The sequence below is a fragment of the Podarcis filfolensis genome, assembly GCF_964270895.1.
Source record: "Podarcis filfolensis genome assembly, chromosome: 5".
Taxonomy (NCBI): domain Eukaryota; kingdom Metazoa; phylum Chordata; class Lepidosauria; order Squamata; family Lacertidae; genus Podarcis; species Podarcis filfolensis.
The window spans coordinates 41,945,114-41,966,055 of record NC_139608.1 but is presented as its reverse complement, the minus strand read 5'-3'; the positions used below and the strand labels follow the sequence as shown (position 1 = coordinate 41,966,055).

General features: G+C 38.6%; 1 protein-coding gene across 5 annotated transcripts in view; it reads left to right on the top strand.

Annotated features, from left to right (window-relative positions):
- LCOR (ligand dependent nuclear receptor corepressor) overlaps positions 1–18,112 on the top strand; it is a 53,667-nt gene extending 35,555 nt beyond the window's left edge. For all 5 annotated transcript variants that reach the window (XM_083615234.1, XM_083615235.1, XM_083615233.1 and 2 more), the window contains 3 exons: positions 488–775; positions 5,239–5,332; positions 8,325–18,112. In XM_083615234.1, coding sequence (XP_083471360.1) covers positions 538–775; positions 5,239–5,332; positions 8,325–9,294 — 1,302 coding nt within the window. In that variant the 5' untranslated portion in view covers positions 488–537 and the 3' untranslated portion in view covers positions 9,295–18,112. The remainder of the gene's footprint in view (positions 1–487; positions 776–5,238; positions 5,333–8,324) is intronic.
- The last annotated feature ends 2,830 nt before the right edge of the window (positions 18,113–20,942 follow it).

Below are 20,942 nucleotides of genomic sequence, written 5' to 3'. Positions count from 1 at the left end.
AGACCTAGAATTCAATTTGGTCTCTGTCTTATGTTGGTAAAGGGCTGCTATACTGGAATGTGATTCTTTAAACCTCCATACAAAGAAATACATGCTTAATTTGCCTCCCTTTTTCCATTCCAGCATTGAAGAAATTATTTCATTCTTGTGAATGTATTATATCATTTTTAAATTCTCTGTGTTAAAAATTGGGCATTGTGATCTTAAGGAGCTGGTGCAGACATAGTGGCTCTTTTAAATGCAGTTAAGAGAGGGAGCTGTAGGGAATGGGTGCACAATTCTATAAGTTGCTTCAGATCTTGAAGATGCTGTTAAGAGAGCCCCTGATGTAAGATCTGTGCCTTTTTATTGTCTTGCAATTGCATGTTAAAATATTGTAGCTTTTTTTAATTAAAAAAACCCACAACCCTCAGTATCGGAAGTTGTCTTGCTTTAAAATTTGTTCTACATAAAACTTCCTTCTTATTTATTTTATTTTACCATGTAGACAGTCATAGGGTCTCTGACCCCAACATTCCCCTAGTGGCCCGTGAGATCATGCAGCGGATGATTCGACAGTTTGCTGCTGAATATACCTCAAAAACTAGCTCTACTCAGGACTCCAGCTCGCCCAATAGCACAAAGAACCAAAGCCTGCTGAAAGCATCTCTGGTAGCCTCATCCCCTGTGGGTGCAACGGCTCAAAATCCTGTGCTCAGCAAACTTCTCATGGCTGACCAGGACTCGCCCTTGGACCTCACTGTCAGAAAGTCTCAGTTGGATCCTAGCGAACAAGGTATGCCACATTTCTGTTCATAGCCCCTTGCAACCATTTGCAATTTGCTGGCCATTAATGACTAAGTAAATCATAGAAAGGAAAGAAGAGAGGCATGGATTGATTAGTAGTGCATAAGGGAATGGAGAAAAGCTGTGCTGAAAATGGTGCGAAAGTGCTAACAGCTATGTGCCCTCATTTTATTACGCATATTCCAGATGGATGCTGGGTCTGCCAGAAAAGAAACTTACTCTCTGGGAAATTTACTTCTGCTGAATTAATGGGTTTGACAGTGTACTTCCAGCCTCCATGTAGTGAATTGTGCCTGTAATCACACTTGGCAAGTATTTTGGCAATTTGCTCATAAGCAGAATGCCTGTAATTGGAGCTGAATACTCAAATTGTCTTACAGCAGCCGCTTAGTAAAGGCTGTATTATTTACTTAAAATATAGTCGTGTCAATTGTAACTTTCTTTGTGTGTTTAGTTCTTTGTGTATGACATCTTTTAAGTATGTGGTATCCTACACATTGGGATGTGGGTGGTGCTGTGGGTGAAACCACAGAGCCTAGAACTTGCCGATCAGAAAGTTGGCGGTTCGAATCCCCGCGACGGGGTAAGCTCCTGTTGCTCGGTCCCTGCTCCTGCCAACCTAGCTGTTCGAAAGCACGTCAAAGTGCAAGTAGATAAATAGGTACCGCTCCGGCAGGAAGGTAGACGGCGTTTTTGTGTGCTGCTCTGGTTCGCCAGAAGCGGCTTAGTCATGCTGGCCACATGACCCGAAAGCTGTACGCCAGCTCCCTTGGCCAATAAAGCGAGATGAGCACCGCAACCCCAGAGTTGGTCACGACTGGGCCTAATGGTCAGGGGTCCCTTTACCATTACCCTACACATAAGAGTGTGTCTTCTGGTGAAGGGCTTTAAACAAGATCCACAGATTTTGACTGACCTTGGTAGCCAGAAACCAGTTGTGTTTATCACTGACCCTGTTCTCCACCTATTCTTCTGACATGCAAAGGAGATTTGGTGCAGGGTCAGGACCTTGTGGCTTGTGTCATTCTGAGCCCCAGAAGCATTAGCACTTCTCACTGGTTCCAGGTGATTCTGAAGTCTAGGGCAAAGTCAAACAAGAGACTTCACCTTTCCCCCAAGTTTCAGCCTTAGTTAAATTACTGTAACTGCCTCACCAGACTTTGGAAATACTGATGCTCTGTCCACTGTCAGGTGAAATCAACGCTTCTTGGGTGTTCTAGAAGAAAGATGGAATTTTGTTCCTGACCTTCTGGAACACTTGGAAGCAGAGGAACTTCTCATTGATTCCAGATGTAGGTTTCCCATAGGCATCAGATGAGCCAATGTGAGAACAGGATGCTTGACTTAATGGGTCATTGGCCTGATCCAGGAGGCTCTTACATTCTTCCAAAGTCCTGAACATCATCAGAGATGAGCCCCACCTTTCTCATCTTATGCTGGAGGTAGCAGGTGGTTGCCAGCATTTTAAGATATGGTAACTGCATTTGTCAACCTCTGATTGTGGTGCTTATGTTAAAAGAAAACCTTGGTGTTGACCAAGTGCTTTTGAAAGAACAAATGCAAGGTTGAAGCAGTTGAACATTTTGTTCTTTTCCCTTGGAAGTGAACATATACACAGTACTTTTAATGGACCTGAAGAATTTTGCCCTTCATCTTACATTATAATGTATGTTTATTTTAATGCATTCTAGAGACGAGAGAAATCCATAAGCTATTGAAAGCAATTGTCTGCCCTAAAGGTGGATTATTTTGTATGCCACTTGGACTTTGCTGAAAAGTCAATACATATGTGTTAGAAAACAAAGCACTTTAAAATATTATTGTCTAGCATTTTCTTTTTAGCTTTCTTAAAAACCTTAAGAAATTTTCACATACAGCTTAAGCAACTTGTCCATTTTCTAAATCATTACAGTTAGGTAATCTACAGTGCGATCTGATACATGTTTACTAACTAAAATCCCACTGTGTTCAATTGTGCTTTCTCCTAAGGGAGTGTGCATCAAATTCCCACTTTAAACCTGTAACTTCTTTGCTTTGTTTTCATAGAAAGCTGAAAAAACCATTCATTCTTTCCATTCTGGTATTTCTTGAAAACATAATTTGTTTGCCCACTTGGCTTTCTGGGCTCAAGGCTACATATACCTATTCCTGTAGCATTTCCTCATATAATTTACCAGAGAGAGTTCCACATATATACAGAATCCACTAGCTTTTAAACACTTTCTTAAGATACGGAACCAAAAACTTGACCCACTAGAAATAATGTCTTACCGACAAATACTGTTATTACTTAAGTCTTAATGTAATGCAAATTAGAATTAATCTTTGTCACAGGTTGATGTTGTTGAGTCACACTTAATTTTGTTAGCTACTGTAAGCCTCAAATCCTTGTAAGCATGCATAGCTGGCTATTCTCCACTTCTGCATGTTACTTCATATGTGTAAAACTTCACCTACACCAGACACAGATGAAAAGTGATAGTGAAAAGGATTGTGAATCTCTACCTTGGAAGAATAACATGGGTCTTCTAGTTGGTTTTCTCGCAGAACCAAAGAAGTATTTAATTGGACAGGGTGTAACGAGGTACTGCCCCATCTCTCTATTAATAAGTAGACCTTTTTCAGACCTTACTCTGGCCCCTTAAATTGCAAAAATACATGTTGAAAAACTAAATATTCCTTATTGTTAAACAGTATAGATGATCTTGAAATTTAGGTTTGCTTTAAATAACATTGCTTTGAATAATTATGAACTTGAATGTTTTCCATTTCTGTGAGCCAAATAGTACATTTTAGCATATATATGCATGGACAGCAAATATTAACAAACCTCCTTAACTGTACTAATAATGTAGTTACAAACAGACTTGAAACAGTTCCAAAACTGTTTTGATAGAGGAGAGAATAGAAAGATTTAGATTCATAATAAAGTCCTGGATAAGAGTCTTAAAGGTGGCCTGTACAACCATAGCTTTGTTACTTGTTTGCTAGAAAAGGAGACACTGTTTCACTGAGCTGCCGCTGCTAAAAAGTGAGTTCCTGTGTGCATTAGAAGTTGCTGTATACTCCATATGCTGGGAATGGAGTTGGATCCCTTGAGAGTTTAGGTGTTATATGAAACACAGCAATAATTCATTGAGAATCTACCCAGCTTATTAAGAAAAAGAAGATAGAATCTATCCTGCTTGTAGGATGCGGGCACCTGTAAATTTACACGTTGGCAAATTGTCTGGTAACTACCCTACACTTGCCACCACTTACCCTTCATCTTTCCCACTGGCTACCTCTTAAAAGTTGTTAGTAATAACAAGTAGCTTGTTACCTTCCAGAATTGTGCAACTTTTAAGAATGTTTATACTTAAGCTTCATGGGAGATAGGCTGTAGTCTTTGTGTAGAAAAAAATGATTTCATCAAGCTTACTAGTTAGTCTTCCACTAATGGCTAACAATACCTCAATTATCTTATAAATGCAAAATATATTATTACATGACTTTTAAAATCCAGTCACATGACTTTCTACCATCTGCCTTGGAACGTGCAAAGCTAGCATTGCTGAACTAGTTATCTCTGTTCTAACTGAATAGCTCATGGACTGAATATCTGGACTGCAGCACTTTTTAAAAAGCAAGAATAGTGGTAGCCAAAGTGGTGCACTCCAGATATTGTGGGGTACAACTCTCATTACCCCAGCCAACATGGCCAGTGGTCAGGGGTAATAGAAGTTGTAGTCTACAGCATCTGAAGAGTGCCCTGGAAGCTATCCCATTAAATTGTATTGTTTTTGCTAAATTTAAAGATGGAATATAAATATATTAAATAAAATGAAGTGTACCCAGAAAATACTTAATACGAAAGCTGCAGTTTGTTTGCAATAATTATTGTATGGCAATAATTTCTCCACTCTTGCTCCATTTTGTAGTTCTTGAATTAAACACTTGTTGAGTTTTCTTTTATGGGTACATGAACTTCGGTTCTGCTTGTTAAGATGTTTTTTCCTTCCTGTTCTGCTTTGTGTCTTACTTGAAACTATCAATACATAGACTACATCTTAATGAATGTATGGTGGATAACAAGAAGTACACATGCTCAAAAAGAAGTAACTTGATCCACTTTTCAGACATTATGAAATATATGCAGAGAACTATGTTTTGAAATTAACCTGCATTCTGTGCTCTCAGATATAATGTGTTCATACTGTTTAATCTACCATTAATATTTTATTGAATGAAAGTAATAATATCGATATGTCCTTAACAAAACAAAATAAGGAAAATAAAATAATGGCTGATATGTCAAGAAACTTTGGTTGAGGTTCAAGTAGGAAGTTCCAAAGCAACCCAAGATTAACTGAGACAGAGTTTCAGCCATAAAAACTTACCAAGTTGTATGTTTGTGTGTGTTTAGTTTTATTAATTTCTTCCTATTCTCAAGTAATTCTCATGTCTCTGCAGACGGAGTACTTGATCTGTCCACTAAGAAAAGTCCATGTGCAGGCAGCGCCTCCTTGAGCCATTCACCTGGCTGCTCCGCTACTCCTGGGAATGGGTAAGGGAAATTCTTAGTATCTTTAAGCTAAAACCCCCCTCAAGTTATTTGCATAACAACAAACTGAGGGTCAAATTCTTCCTTATTGCTTCCACAGACAGGGTTGATTTAACCCTTCAGAGTATAATTACATCTTGTTAAAACACCTTCTTCCAATCCTTAAATATGAAGTCAACTGAAAAATTAATTCCATTTCAGGAATACTTTGGTTTTGTACCTGATATACGAAATGTAGAGCTATGATCTTTCAACCTTTTAAAAATTTGACTATTTTGACTTCGTTCACATGCTCAGCCACACCTGTGTATTTGACTATGGGAGCCTTGGGCCTGTGAGTGGGCTAACAGCTTGGCAGGGGTTATGTTGGGTGCCAGTTGTATGAACAACCATTTCCCCTTGAAGCTTATACAAATGACTTCTGCAGTTTTCATGATTGTAGCAAGTCAAAAAGTGTTATCACAATGCAGTTTCAGTGGCTTCATGTATGGGGTATCAGGTCATACAACCAGTGGCTGCACATGATCTTTGTTGGGTTGTGAACCTTTGGTAGTTCCATGCACATCCCACAGGTGATCACATGAGGCTTGATGAGTATCTGAACCCGATCTCAGCCTTTGATAGGATGGGATGATGGCTGCCTAGTTTGAATAGATCAGCAAACCAAACAGTGTTTCCTTTAGTAGTCAGAATGTTAGGCAAGGCCACTAAAGTAAAGATAGTGGTTGAGCAAGAATTGTAAAATATTTGTTAGGATTTTTTTTTGTATAACCTACTATTATAGTACAGTACTATAATTCCATTTGTTTTCTAATGACGGATTTGTAATTACTTACCTTGGAGCTGTTTCCAAGATGAATACTCAATAATTCAAAATTACTAACACTATACTATTATTAGACTTGTAGGCAGTTTCTGGGTGCAAATTTTTCTTGGTGAAGGTTATACAATCCCATCAACTTTGTATTTTTTGTTGCATGTGCTGATAGGGAGAAGATACATGAGAATAAAGAAATTTGGGGTGATACTTTAAAATGCTGCAATAGAATACATTTTTTGTATAATTTTAAAGCTAATCGGCCTTTAGAATATTAAGCGGCTGAATATAGATGTGGAATTACATAATCTTCAAGTTGCTGGACTTCTAGTGATATAAAAATAACCATTGTTGACAGTCACTGACTTATAACTGCAAAAGAGACATTTAAATTCCTCACAACATGGATATATTACTTAACCCTGTATGTCAGAACTCTAAACACTGTATTGTGAAGGAGAATATCAATTTCTGTTCCCTTTCTGAATATTCTAACAGGTTCTGTGCATTAAAAAAAAAAAGTGTTCCTACATGGCTGACTGAAAGCATCTTCAAGAGATCAGCATGTGTTTCTGCTTTGTACTGTTAAGTTAAATGTCAGTTAACTATTGCCCTTTGCCTTTCAAAGTGCTAGTTCAGGCTCCCTCAAACTCTGCCCTCCAGATGTTTTTGGCCTGCAACTCCCATGTTCCCTAGCTAGCAGGACCAGTGGTCAGGGATGATAGGAATTGTAGTCTCAAAACATCTGGAGGGTTTGAAGAAGCCTGCGCTAGTTAATCTTTATATCTGGACAGTGATTCACTGTTTTAGAACTAGCTGAAATAGTCAATGCATGTTTAAAGTTCTGGTAGAAATTTATTATTTTCCTTGACACTGGGGTGGTTCTTGTTCTGAATTCATGTGGACTGTTCGTTACCAAATTAAGAATCTTCAAATTCTGAGTAATGTTTAATAGGCATTTGCTAAAGAATTAGGAAGTCCAAACTTGAATGTAAGTTCTTCCTTCTGCCTTGCTATGTATCCAAATCTTCTGTACGTTGTTGTTGTTGTCGTCGTTGTTATTGTTGTTGTTGATTAGATTTCTTACCTGCCCTTCATCATGAGGTCCTAGGGCAGGTTACAAAAATGTAAAAATACAATATTGAAATACAAATTACAGTAAAGAGAGTAAGGTGGGTCCTAAAATACATATCTCAGATGGCTAGGTTAAAGGGGTCTGTGAATATATAAAGGCTGTTTGCTAGATAGGATATACACAGTAATCATCTTAATAAGCAAAGTACCAAGAATGCATTGCATACTTTTTGTTCATATTATTTACAGGAAATGAAATAATTGTGTACATAAACAAGATTGATAGTCTGATTAGACTATAGATCATACTCTTTTTTAAAATAGATTTAACCTGGATCTGTTTAATCAGTAAAGTTGGAAAGAGCATAATAAATAATACATATGTGGCAAGAAAATATCCTGCTTCTTTACCTAGGCATGTGAAAAACAGAATCAAATTGATATTTATGTGACTTATGATTAATTTTAAAAGGAAATGGAGTCTGAATTTGTGCAACATTTTTATTTGAGAACCATTCCGTTTTTCTGTTCTAGTGTTTAATGCAAAATAAGCAAACACCTTTGAGTTCTGCTGAGCCCTCTTGATGCTGAGCAGCAACTTTAGCATATATAGTGTTAATCCATGCCCTCCAGAGCTTTCAGCATTTTATAAAAAGTGCAGGTGGCTGGTGTGTGAGAGTATGCGTGTTGAATTTGCTGCATTTTGTCACTTGGCTTACTCTTTTATTACTGTACTTGTTTAGTGGTAACGTCACACTAGTAATACAGTCGTGAATAGACTCTAGCAAATGATTATTCCTTTCTAATCTATAATTAAGATGCTATTTTCAGACACTTGCGCGAAGCCTTTTCTGCTCCAAGATTTTGTGAACCCAACCAAAGACCAGCTGACAGGTTTCGTTTTTCTTTGCCCAAAAAGCTTCTCTTTATTTTTGAACAATTTTTTTTAAAAAAACTGACTGCTGAGACTTAAAAAAATAAAAATAAAAACCCACAAAAGTGATGTTACCCAAGCAAGGTCTTCTAATAAAGGAGTGGCCCCCTCACCCATTCCTCCCTACCTGTGCAAGTCCTGCTCACATCAGTTTCCTTCCATCCAATTAGGCGACCTGGGAGACCCAGCCAGCACCATGCAGAGGGACTTCGGAGTGGTGATGGGGTGCCCCCGAGAAGTTGGCAGGATGGAACGAGGGAAGGGTCTGGCCACTCCACATCTCTCAAAGTTCCATTGGCTCGATCACTGCAGATAAGCGAAGAACTGCTGAGCAGAAACCAGCATGCTACAGCTGCCAGCCATGGGCCGTCTGGGCTGCAGAATCACGGACAGCACATGATACTATCCAGGGAGGCTTCTTGGGCAAAACCACACTACGAATTCAACTTCACCCGAATGAAATTCAGGGGAAACGGTGCACTCAGCAACATCAGTGACCTTCCTTTTCTTACAGAAAATTCAGCCTTTCAAAAAATGGCACTTCAAACTAAACAGGATGGGAAAAAGGACATGAGCCATTCAACTCCTGTGGATTTAAAGATACCACAAGTTCGAGGCATGGACCTTTCATGGGAGTCCCGTTCTGGCGACCAGTATAGCTATAGCTCTTTGGTGATGGGTTCACAAACGGAGAGCGCGCTTAGTAAAAAGTTAAGGGCTATCCTTCCGAAACAAAACAGAAGGAGCTTGCTGGATCCCGGACCAGACTCCTGGGGCTCAGATGCTGAGCAATCTACCTCTGGACAGCCATATCCCACCTCTGATCAAGAGGGAGATCCTGGCTCTAAGCAACCTCGGAAGAAAAGAGGCAGATACAGACAGTACAACAGTGAGATATTGGAAGAAGCGATCTCTGTGGTGATGAGTGGGAAAATGAGCGTCTCCAAAGCTCAGAGTATTTATGGGATTCCCCATAGCACCCTGGAATATAAAGTGAAAGAGAGGCTGGGCACTTTGAAAAACCCTCCAAAGAAAAAAATGAAATTAATGCGGTCGGAGGGACAGGATGTCTCTGTAAAGCTTGAGATAGATCCCCAGGGAGAGGCAGCACAGAGTGCGAATGAGTCAAAGGATGATTAGGGATGTTGTAGAGTGCCAATTACATTATAAACTGGGTGAGCACTATGGCATTGTTCAACTCCTGCTGTATGTACCCAACTCCTCTTCAGTCACTGGGTGCAGGACATGCTCCTTTGCAGTTCAGCAAAGACTTGTGTGGACACAGGGGGAAAAGGGTGCTCTGAATGTTGCATATTTGTAAATTTTCTGGCCCGGAATGGCTTAGAGCCCTCTTTTGTGTTTTTGTTTTGTTTTGTTGTTGGGGGATTTTTTTTTGGCCTTTTGCATGTTTCTCTAATATTCTATAGAGAATTGAGTTACCTCACAAAGAATGCAGACATGGAAGTGGACTGTTTGCCTCTTGAGCCTGCATGGACTTTCAGTTATTTTATTGGGTTTGCTTTCTTCATATGGCCTTTTTAAAAAAATCACTTTCTTGAGCTCTAGTACCAGACTTGTAAAACAAAAACTGGATAATTGCTTATAATTAGGCTTTCACAGTTTTTTTCTTCTTCGATCCAGTTGGCCTGAAAGAGAGTTTAAACTTTTTAAGTATGGCTAGTCATTTTGAATTCAGTGATTAGTGATTGGATTCCTAGTCAGTTGGGTCTAATCGGAGCCATTTTGTTTTAAATTCAACTCCTCCTTTACTATTTGCAATCTGCTTAGTGCTCACCCGGCGGGGCGGGTGGGAGTGGGATGGGGGAACTTTACATACACTACCTTCAGAATGCTTTGGTTCATTCCTTTGGAACACTACCTTCACTGTAATTGTGTTTGCTCTTTTGCAAAGGCGAGAGAGTTCAGCTTGCCTGCTTGAGGATGTAGCCTTATCTCAACACTCCATTCAGGAGCATCAGGGTACATTGAATGATATACTAGGGTATTCCTCACTTTAACAAAATAATGGCTTTTTTGTGACCTACGTGCTTTTTAACAGACTGGATTCTGAGTTTGCTAAACTGTGCGTTTCCAACATCTCGTTTAAAGAACTCTCTTCTGGGAGTCAGGAATACATATAACAGCTTACTGTAATCTTGGGCAAAAAACAAACAAAAATCCTCATCAAACCAACTGATCTCTAAACATACAACCTCAATAGTCTGCCTAAATAGTCATGTAAATGAAGGATCTATGTTAATGTTCAGGGAAGAAATTTTTACAAATTTTAATAAAACCCATTATCAGATCACTCTGGTCTGACTTAGGCTGAGCATCTTATCTAGTTGTAACACTGTCAGGGTTGAACACCCAATGGGTGTTTCCTTTTTAAATACTACAGTTGCCAGTAGCAGGAAATGTGCTTGCATATCCTGAATTTCTGTTTTTATTTCATCCACTATTGATTTTAATAGGGGACTAGCACACACTCGCATAGGCAGATCACCACTAGCACTCCTAAATCCACAGTTCAGTCTTGTTAGTTGCAGAGGCATCTGAACATTCTTACATGTTAAGCTTTAAATAAAGCTTTCTGGACTTGCAGCTTCACTGAATCAGACTTAATGGTTCTTTGGGTAGAGAAACAATTTAATCTTAGCTGTGCAAAAGATTGGTAAGACTCCACTCTACTGCTTTGCACAACCAAAAGAGGCAATGGAATTTGTATGTGAGACATCATTTGAGCACTGTTCTTAATTAGTTATCCTGTGTTAATGACTGAAAGTGGATGCTAAGATTCATAGGAAGAAGGCCTAGATAGCCCCAGGGCTGCTGCTTGAATTTGGGGGCAATTAATTGAGTTGGCCTTCTTGATTGGTTGATTGCTTCCCAGTAACCCACTGTATTCAAAGGTTAGGCACACCATTGCTGTCGTGTTAAATATGCACTTCTCATTCTTGAGAGAGACTGGGCTTTTGGCCCAGATATGCTTTGTACTACTGTTCTTAGACTTTTCTTTTTGTTTTGGTAGCTTAATGTGTTTCCATACTCAAAAGCAGAGCTCCTTTAGCTATCTAGGTGTCATCTCAGTACAGAAACCTGTTTGAAGCTCCATAGTGGTGTAGAAACTCTGCAATATACTCCAGTTTTTCTGGAAATTGCAATAAAAATGCACTGTTTTAAATTTGTGGTTTCATCTGCTATTGAAAGTGTGGGAGAAGATTTGCTGCAAGCTAGAAGTGTAACACTTGCATAGAGTTTTACTGTCAGAGGTTTAACCTTTTGTGGCTGTTTTTATTTAAGTGATGTATGAGTTGAGTTCCGTAAAACCTTGGCATAGTGTATGTGGAGTGCTCATTTTACTTACCTAAATATTTTCTATGTGTATCATTAAGTGGATGACAATCGTGCAGCAGAAAAATGGTGTGCCTACCCTTTAATGCTGCAGTTTAGAAAGAGAACTACTTGTACGTCATTTCAGACCATAGGTTGAGAACTGTAAATAGATAGTGATAGTTGCGTATTCTTATTGCTTTGGTTAGAAAATGAATTAAACAACCAAACACTTAATTTTCTCAGATAAAAGTCCTGGGACCTGACGATTGTAAGATTCCTATCTGCAAAGCTTTGAAATATAACACTTAATATCTGTGATCACTTCCTATTCAGGTAAAAAAAAAATCCCAGAAGCTTTGGAACAACCATATTTCCTCAAAAGGTCTCTGCTTAAATAAAGAAAAGGAAAAAGTAGGTTATTTTTAAAGCACTAATTGCATTACTTTTGTAATTGCAATATAAAATAGCCATTATTGTTTTGTGAAGCATGGTTGAAATTAGTTAGTTGTCCCTTTCTAAAATTTCAGAAGCCTCTCAAAAATAAACAAAAAGCTGCTGAATATTCAAAAGATATAAATATATCTATATTTTACCTTATTGTAGGTTTTGTAAACTTAGTCTGTAATATTCAGGTGCACCTTTTTAATGTTTAACTTTTGTTTAAGACTTCATCTCACCTGTTTTTGCCCAGGTGGCTCATCCTGTGACTGTATCTCACTCTAGATCCTAAGTGATTCACTGAAGTAAGACTGCTCTGACAGACGCCTTTGGTGCAGCTTTGAGTAGTATTTGGGAGCATCTTTCCTGTTAGGAAAAAATGGAATCAGTGTTTATCCATTAGCATGCTTAATTTTCTGCTGAACAGAAGTTTGCATGGCCAAAATCCTCAACTGACCATAGTTTGATGTGGGAAGATGTGGTTCGCTGCTGTCTTTGTAAGAGAAGCCTTGTTTTCTCCTGTTTTCCAGTGAATGGATGCTCATGTAACTTGTGCAAGACATAGGGCTTAGGCATTGTTTTCCCTGTCGTTTTTGAGAGCATATTAAGGGGACAAGCCAAGTGCAATGCTCCAGAAATGGTGAAGTCTTTGGGAGGAAGAACTGGACATTTTGACCACATGTGTGTTAGATCCAGAACCAAAATTTGGTGGAATTATTGTGTATCTGTTGACGGTGTCATGTGCACCTGGATGACAGAATGAAACTGTGAACAGTATTTGTGGCAGCCTCTGCTTATACAGACCAGGTATCATGAAGGATAGGTTCTCCCTCTACTCCGAGCCTAGAAGACTAATGTTAGAGTGTGTTTGTGTAACGTTTAAAATCAAGTTCACTATTGTACTGGAATTTAGATGTTGCTTGGTGACCTTTTGCTACAGCAGGTTATACAGATGAGTAAGGCTTAGTGTTGTAGGGGTACAAGTGTGGAGTTAATTATTGTGCAGTTCTGTGGAGCGAGCCCAGTGTGTAGAAAATGTATCAGTTTTTACTTGGATCTGTAAAATATAAAAGCTCTTTCCTGGCGATCTGATACACTATTACCTCTGTCAGCCATTCTAGAACCTCATTTTCTGTGCCCCAGGCCTTTTTGTTTTCACTACAGCTATAAAGAATGGAAGTTGTAGGGTTTGGACAGTTGCCCTTACTTTATATATAGATATATATATAGATATATATATATATAACCTCCAAACTCCTGAGTTTATTAAAAGGATTGAAAGATAACTCCTCCAGGGGCACGAAGATCCTCTTCTTGCATTAGCCAAATGCCCCAAGAATATGCCCTTGCTTCTGTATGGCCCTAGGACTGCTCCATACTGCCTGCTGCTCTGCCTCCAAAGGAAAGGCCTAGTCTGAATGTTTTCTTAAATATTTTCTAATGCAAATCTGGAATAAATTTTCATTATCCTTTAAGAATGAGATGTACCTTATAAACATGGTAGCAGTGCAGGTCTGCTTTGTTTCCTGTGGCTTATCCCAAAGCATATTGACAAATGATGAGGCAGTTTGAACTATGATCTCAGATGACACCATGATTGCTCAGAAACTGTCAGGAATTATTTATGCATTTTTTTAAAAAAAAAGTTTTCCCATGAAAACCTCCACACATTGGCTGTATTTGTGATCCCATTGACATCATGCTATTGATGTCTCATGGTAAGCTCCTTAGCAAGCCAAAAAAAATGGAAAGGGAGTCAAATTTCATTGTGGTGTTGACAGGGAGAAGCAGATTCCACCCTCCATGTATAATAAATTTAGGATTAAATCTTCCTAAAGTCTCTGAGTGTCTCAGAGGTGATAAAGAGGATAAAGGCATGGCACCTGAGTGGGTTGGGGAAGCATTCCTAGCATTCCCCTTTCTTATCCAAAAGCACTTTGCTAGAACTCTAAAACAGAAACTTTTAAAAGTCTAGCTTTCAGCTCCATAGTGGGATGGTTCACATATTAGCCAAGGCTGCTTGAAGGACTTGGGCAGTCTTGAAAAGATAAACTTGACATAAAAATAATTTTTTCCATATGTTTTCAGGCAAAAAAACAGGTGCTTCTAGGAAGTTATAGGGTTTCCATTCTTTGTGGATCAGGCATCTTTTGCTTTTCTCCCTTGCAGTTTCAGAAATGTAATTAAAAAAATCAACTTCCCTACTGTCTGCAAATTACACATTTTGCAGTTGGCTTTTATAACACATGGGTGTCTAATGGCTTTCATAGTTGAATTTTAAAACACTGTGATTTAGCACCATTTTAACAAGTCTAGTCTCCTTCTAAATTCGCATGCTCTCTCCTTCTCTCCACACTTTCCACAGAAGGAGCTCAGAAACATTTGCTTTTGGTTTTAGTTAACTGTGGTATGTTTCATTCAAGCTAGGGTTTGTGGTTCAACACAGACTGGTTAGTTTAAAAATAAGCCACTTTCAAACCATGAGTTAAGCAGCTGGCTTCGTGACGTTAGCCAAAGTTAGTGTTAGACAACAATCCCCAGTTAGGATGAAGCGGCACACCATACTTAACTAAAAGCAAACCAAAGCTTTCAAATTCTTCCCTGCTGTGCATTAGGAATGAAGAGAGGAAATACATGAGCCCGGCAGGAGGCGAGGCTCATTCGCATAATACTAAACCATAGTTTAACATTATGCCCAAATGTGGTCATTATATCTGTGCTCCATCAAACAAAATTTCCGAGTTTTTGATAAGTGAACAGTTTGGTAAATTGTCGTGGTGTATACCAGGGTTTGCCAAATTGGTTTATGAAGCATATGCAACTACTGGGCAGTTCAAGATTGTGAACAGAAAATCACTGATGGAGAATTTGGTGTACTAGAGATAGAGATTTTCTGTTCACTCCTTCCATCAAAAACTTGCAGCTTCAAATTAGGCCCAAAGGAGACAAAGAGAAGAATGCAGTGGTAGATATTTGGGCCTCTGACATCATGGGCTGGTAGGCAGAAGGAAGGAGCTGCAGACTGACCAGTTTCTGGGACTGACCTAGGGCTTGGAAGAGAGGGAAGGATTTGGAGATGTGCGTCTTTTGGCCCTTTAGCCTTATGGAGTTCTCAAACGTAGAACTTGGCAACCTCCTTGGAAATACACCATAGAATATCTAGTCATAAACTGAAATTTTGCAAGTGAGCAAGCTTTCGTTGAAGTCTCAAATTATGCAGATACAGTTTAATTGGATGTAACAAGTATTGTATTGTTACTTTTGCAAATTTGTGGATGAATCAATGTAGGCACCTAAAATAATCCACAGATGCACTCAAAATACCAGAGAAAGAAAAACTCAAGTTGTTGGCCACTGCAGCATCTTTCTGACAGATATCTAGATTTGATTTAGTCAGAGTTTGTATAAGTCAGTAATATTTTCAAGCCTGCAAAATTACCTGTAATTAGGTAATGGCCTGAGAACATTCATTATAAAATTCTCAAATTATTAAACTGATTGCACAATCTGTTTTTATACACCTTTAATACAAAGGTGGTTTTTTAAAAAAAAAATCCTTAGAAAATTAGATGTTCCGTTTCTTTATACAATAAATACATTGCGTCTTTGGTATTTCCTCTCCCACTCTAAAATTGTCGACATGCCACTTCAGCCTCTAATGTACCTCACGTTTGGTGCTACACTCATCAGACCTTTACAGACTTGATAGAAAGATAGATAGACCATTAAAGCACTTGTCTGACCTGTTGTTGTTTTTTTTAAAAAAAGACAGAAAAGGGACCTTTCAGCACTTTTACTGTTACAACTAGAGTCTTAATTTATCTGGTCTTCAGAGTCTAAGGTACTGTAAAAGTTTCAGTCCAGGAATTTTATAATGTTCAGGCAGCTTCTGGGTGTACACGCATGATATTTTAATTAAACATTTCAGTAGACCATTTCAGGGCTTTAAGGTTTGGGATCTAAATGGGGGAGGCTAGGTAAAGAATAGTTTTAGACCATTGTGTAGTGCTCAGTTTGAAAGTATATCACTAGGAAAATGGGTAGGGATTCTCTCTCCCTTTTGTCTTCAGGGAATGAGCAGTATTTAGAATCTTTGGCTGAAATTCAAGCCTTTTTACCATGTAAATTTTTAATATAAATTCACTGACATGCTTTTTACATCAGAGGACTGAAAATGGATCTTAATGTTTAAGTTGTCGAATGGTATATTTCTTAAATGAAGGGGGAAATTAAAAAACTAACTAGATTAGCATACCAGCATTAGTGATCTTAAGGGATTTTAGTATGTAATAGGAAAGTCTTTGATTAAAAATCTAATCTTGAATTGCTAGTCTGTAACTAGGTGCATTCTACATTAGCAGGTGAAACTTCTTTACTTGTTGAGAGAGGGTAGATGGCGGCTGTCATATGCCCTAGCATCAGAAAAACAGATTACAGACTGCAGCCTCTCAGAGTCCCATTGGGTGGTTATATCCATGGGATTTTTGCTTACAGCAGCTTACTGCTGCTTAAACATGTATAAATATGTTTTGAGTGTTTGCTCATAACTCTTTCTAACCTCCACTTGTTAAATTGTCAAATGTTGGTATTTTATCAGTCCACAGTGTAAGTTATAAACTAACGTGCTTAGGATTCCAGCTTGTACACACACTGTTTGAAAACCCTCAGGGACAGTTTACACACTACCCTCACTCAATTCAGGTACTTGTACACTATTCTTAAACCTAGCAGTGACTTGTATTTTGTTTTTGCTTTTCTTTTGATGTGCTAATAGCACATCCTTGATGAATGTCAACTTAAACTCAGTTCAGGTATCCAGGTATAACTCAGCCAAACGGATTTTAAAGCTGCATATTACTCTCCAGCACGCAGTGCCTCAGACACGTAGTGGCATTCTGTATATTCAGTTATTACTACTGAGCAAGATCGCATGGGGGTTCCTGATAATTATGTATTGTAAGAAATTTCTATATATAGTATGTGTATTATGTTATATACATATATATTATATATGTAATCTTAAACGTATATATTTAAAAATGCCACTACCAAGCCAGCACAGCTAATGTCAAATACATTCCTGGCTGTCCCTGTAAATGGAACAGGGGCAGCTTCTCAGTACGGCTGTGGTTTCTCCTTCATCCCAGGTACTTCTAAACTTGAGCCCTGGCCCTTGGGTGTCTGACCTCTACATTCTAGTTATGCAATGTCTCTAGGAATTCTGTGCACTGGCCACTGTGATGGAAGCCAATGGGCCAGATGGGCTTGAGTTTATTAGTAACCCTTCTGCCAAAGTTGGTGTTTTATGGCAAGAGTGTAAAACTTTCAAATAATCAGCAGCAGCACATAGATTGCGGGAGCACATGATCGCGCCTACCTTTATGCTCCTTGTCGGGCGTGTCACCTCTTGTGCCGCGCACTAATTGTGAGTGTGTTGGCATTTCACGCCTGTAGTGGTGGGTCTGTTTGCTGAGCATGTGTGTAACACATTAAAATAAAGCCTGCTGCTCGCACCAGCATTAATTTCACCGTAACTGTGCGTCAGCAATGCCTCTGCTTTATTATTTGATGCTTTACACCTTAGAAAGTTCTATTTATGTAGAGTATGGAAAAATGGCATTTTTCACAGACCTCTAAAAGTACAAGTGTCATGGAAAAATAAAGCAGGAACCCCCTTTTTAATCTATGGACCTCATTTCAATATACTGTTTACAGTTTGACGGAATTGTATAATTTAATATTTCTCTTGTACTGTAGTTTGTATTTATTTACAGATTTTTTTTGTACTGTGTGATTTGAACTTTTTTGTTCCTTGCTATGATCAACATTTTATGTAGTAGAGCACTTATGATCACAAATTAAGGTTTTGGTTTGATTGCACTACATTTAATTTTTAATGCAGTTCTGATTTTTTGACTGGACTAAATAAGCTGTGTCTTAATGTATGTGATAAGTACTTATAAATTTTTAATTCACGTGGTCCACTTTTTTTTTTTTGCATTGTATGTCAAAAGCGCTGATTCTCTCGTTGTGCATGTGTAAGGGTTTAACAGCCCTGTTGTATTCTTTGGCCATGTCATTTTGAAAACACATTCCCAGCTGTAACGTGTATGGTAGTTTTCACTGGATGCTAGACTTTTCAGAACCACTATTCTTCTAATAAATTTTGTTGTGAAAACTTGAATGGTTCAAAGCGCTGGTTTCTAAAGTGTCTTTTTAAAATATCTATGGTTCTGTTTCCTTGTGATGCTTTCTTTCAGTGGAGTACCAGGGTGGGTCGATATATGTTTTATATATACAAATAAAGCTGTGTTTTGTATTTGAGTAGCAGAGCAGATGCTCATGAATGTAAAAATGTACTCTTGTCATGCAGTAACTGCCTCTCAGCCACATTTTCAGTTCCCTCCTTCGGCCACCTTTTAATAATTAGCTGATGTGTAGGTTTATTATCTAGCAACATAGCACTATCCAATGACATACTCCAATATTATGGTTTTGATTCATCTAAACTGTTATTGTATCAGTTTTAGTAGTTGAGTTAACTTTTTACATGAATTGATTAAATTGAATTGTTTTATCTTTTTTATTCTTAGCTCTTTTGAAGCTCCTATATAGAACTGGGATGCAAGATTTAAAAATAAATTGTACCAAATGAGGAAATGTCACCACAAGGTGTCTTTTACCTTTCACTTCCTTGTGGTTCTTCCGAATGCTCTTTTCAGTGTAGTGAGGTATTATTACTAGATACAGTATGTTTTCATTGTATCTGAGGTATGATAAATCTCAGACCTGCCCCATGGGAGCATGTTCAGAAGAAATTATGAAAATATGAAAATAATGTGTGAACTTGTGTTTGCTACATTCTTTCAAAAATGAATATCTGAATCTAACCACAGACACTGTGAAATGTTGTAATTGTAATTGCTAACAGCCTTTAATTTATATGGGCAAGACAAAAGTCTTGAGCAACACAGTACATATCTGGATAAAAAGTTAATTCCTTTTGCATATGGCTTACGTGTAGCACAATGCTGCCACTAGGCATTGATTTGAAATTAGTGTTATAGGGCCTTTCTACATAGTTTTGTCTCCCCCCAGTCAGTCAAAGAAGTAGATCTATAGTTTTCGGCGGCTGCTGGATAGAAGGCCATATTAGTGATGCCTGTACTTTTTATAAACAACCTTTCCACCATCCTATATTTCACTCAGGATGATTCATTTACAGCACTTTCCTTCTAATCTCATATTCCTATTAATATGCCCTCTTAACTACCTCAGCTGTGTAGTTTGCTGAGTTCTCAAGTCATTACATATGTGCAAGTTTTTGGGATCCTCCATTGTCACACACTTTCCATCAGCAACAAACACAACCAAGGGCAAGGCTATGTGGACAGAAAGAGGCTTCATTTTCAACAACTCTCTTTAAATTCTATGGGCCATCATAAGTGGACTTTTAATTGACTAGTCCATTGTGAGAGGAGGGGAATTGCTTCCTCTGAGAAACTAAGGCTGCAGTCCTAAGATTACTCCCTGAGAGTCAGCCCTGTTGAATTCAATAGGACCTACTTCTGATTATACATGGTCAGTCGTACACTGTTATAGGGTCAAAAAGACTTGCCTCTGCTGGGTATCACATTTTCCATAGTGTAGCTGCATAGAGGCATAATGTTTCTGCATAATAATATTACTTATCCCAACTCCCTACAATTTCTTCTGTCTGTCCCTAATAGACACTTTGCAAATTATGAATTACTTGCAGAATGTTCATCATTATAGTGTGTTCTCTTGTACGTAGGCAGCAGCTGTATATTGCAACCCGGTGTCACCCACAATTCTGTATCAGTAGAGACTAGGTTATTATTGCCGGGGTGAAAGGTTTTGCCTGCACTGCAAAGCTGGCTAGAAGTCTTAATGTTTTATTTCCCTCCTTCTCAATGAACATCCAATATTTACTTATATAGGAGAAATTAAAGGGAACTACTTGGGGCCCAGTAGTGGCATGAGAGCTAAGCCTGCTGTTGCCTATCTATTCTTGACGGTGTTCCAGACTGTAGACCATTTAGTTTGTCTCACAAAATACAATGAAAGTCTTTTGAGAACTAAAGCTACCCCTCCTTCCCTTTGCCTGTCCTCATCCAGAGTTTTGTTCTCAATGTGACATTAGAATGCCACAGAATCTTGGGAATTGTGGTTTATATATAGGTGTTAAAGATCTGTCAAGTTGGAGTAGAGTTCTTTTGCCGATCTATTCCCCATATGCATTTACTACACATAGTCCTTTACTAATTCACCTCTCTCTCAAACCTTCGGTCCGTCACAGATCCAATGTGGTGGTGTAAGTTGCTTTTGAAATTGGGTGGTCTGCCCTATTGCCCTAACTAAACATGGTGGCACCCCATGATTTTTTTTTGGGGGGGGGAGTAAGGACATTCTTCCTTTTACCTAAACATTTAACTTAACACCTGGAAGCATAGTATTCTTTTCTTCCCTTCCCAAACTTTGTTTTAGGAGAGGGATTGGAAACCTACTGATTCCTCTCCCACAGCCTTAGACTCTTTTCAGGAGGGTTGTCTGGGCAGGTTGTTTCCCAGATGCACAAGAGCAAATGCACAAGAACTGGCAACACCTCTACCTTTCAACTAAATAACATGGGGGGGGCACTTGCTTCCTGGGAAGTTCTGACCAATTAGTGTTCAAGTAAACTGACCTACTTTGGCAACAATCTGTGCTCTCAATTGCTGGATGAAATTCTGATCTTCTACCCATCTTTACTGCAGGAATAGTCTGAATTTTGGAAGCAAAAATATGCTAGTATGTGCCTTTGAATACACATCTGGGGAATGCCAGACTTTCCATGTATATGGGCATCCATATAGGTAAAAGCTGCTACAGTACACTTAAAGCCTGGGTGGACCAGGTGCAATTAATTATCTATACACTGTATTTTAGCTAAGTAATCCATACTAGGAATAGGCAAATTTGTCTTTAACTTCTGTTCACGGAGAGACTGACTC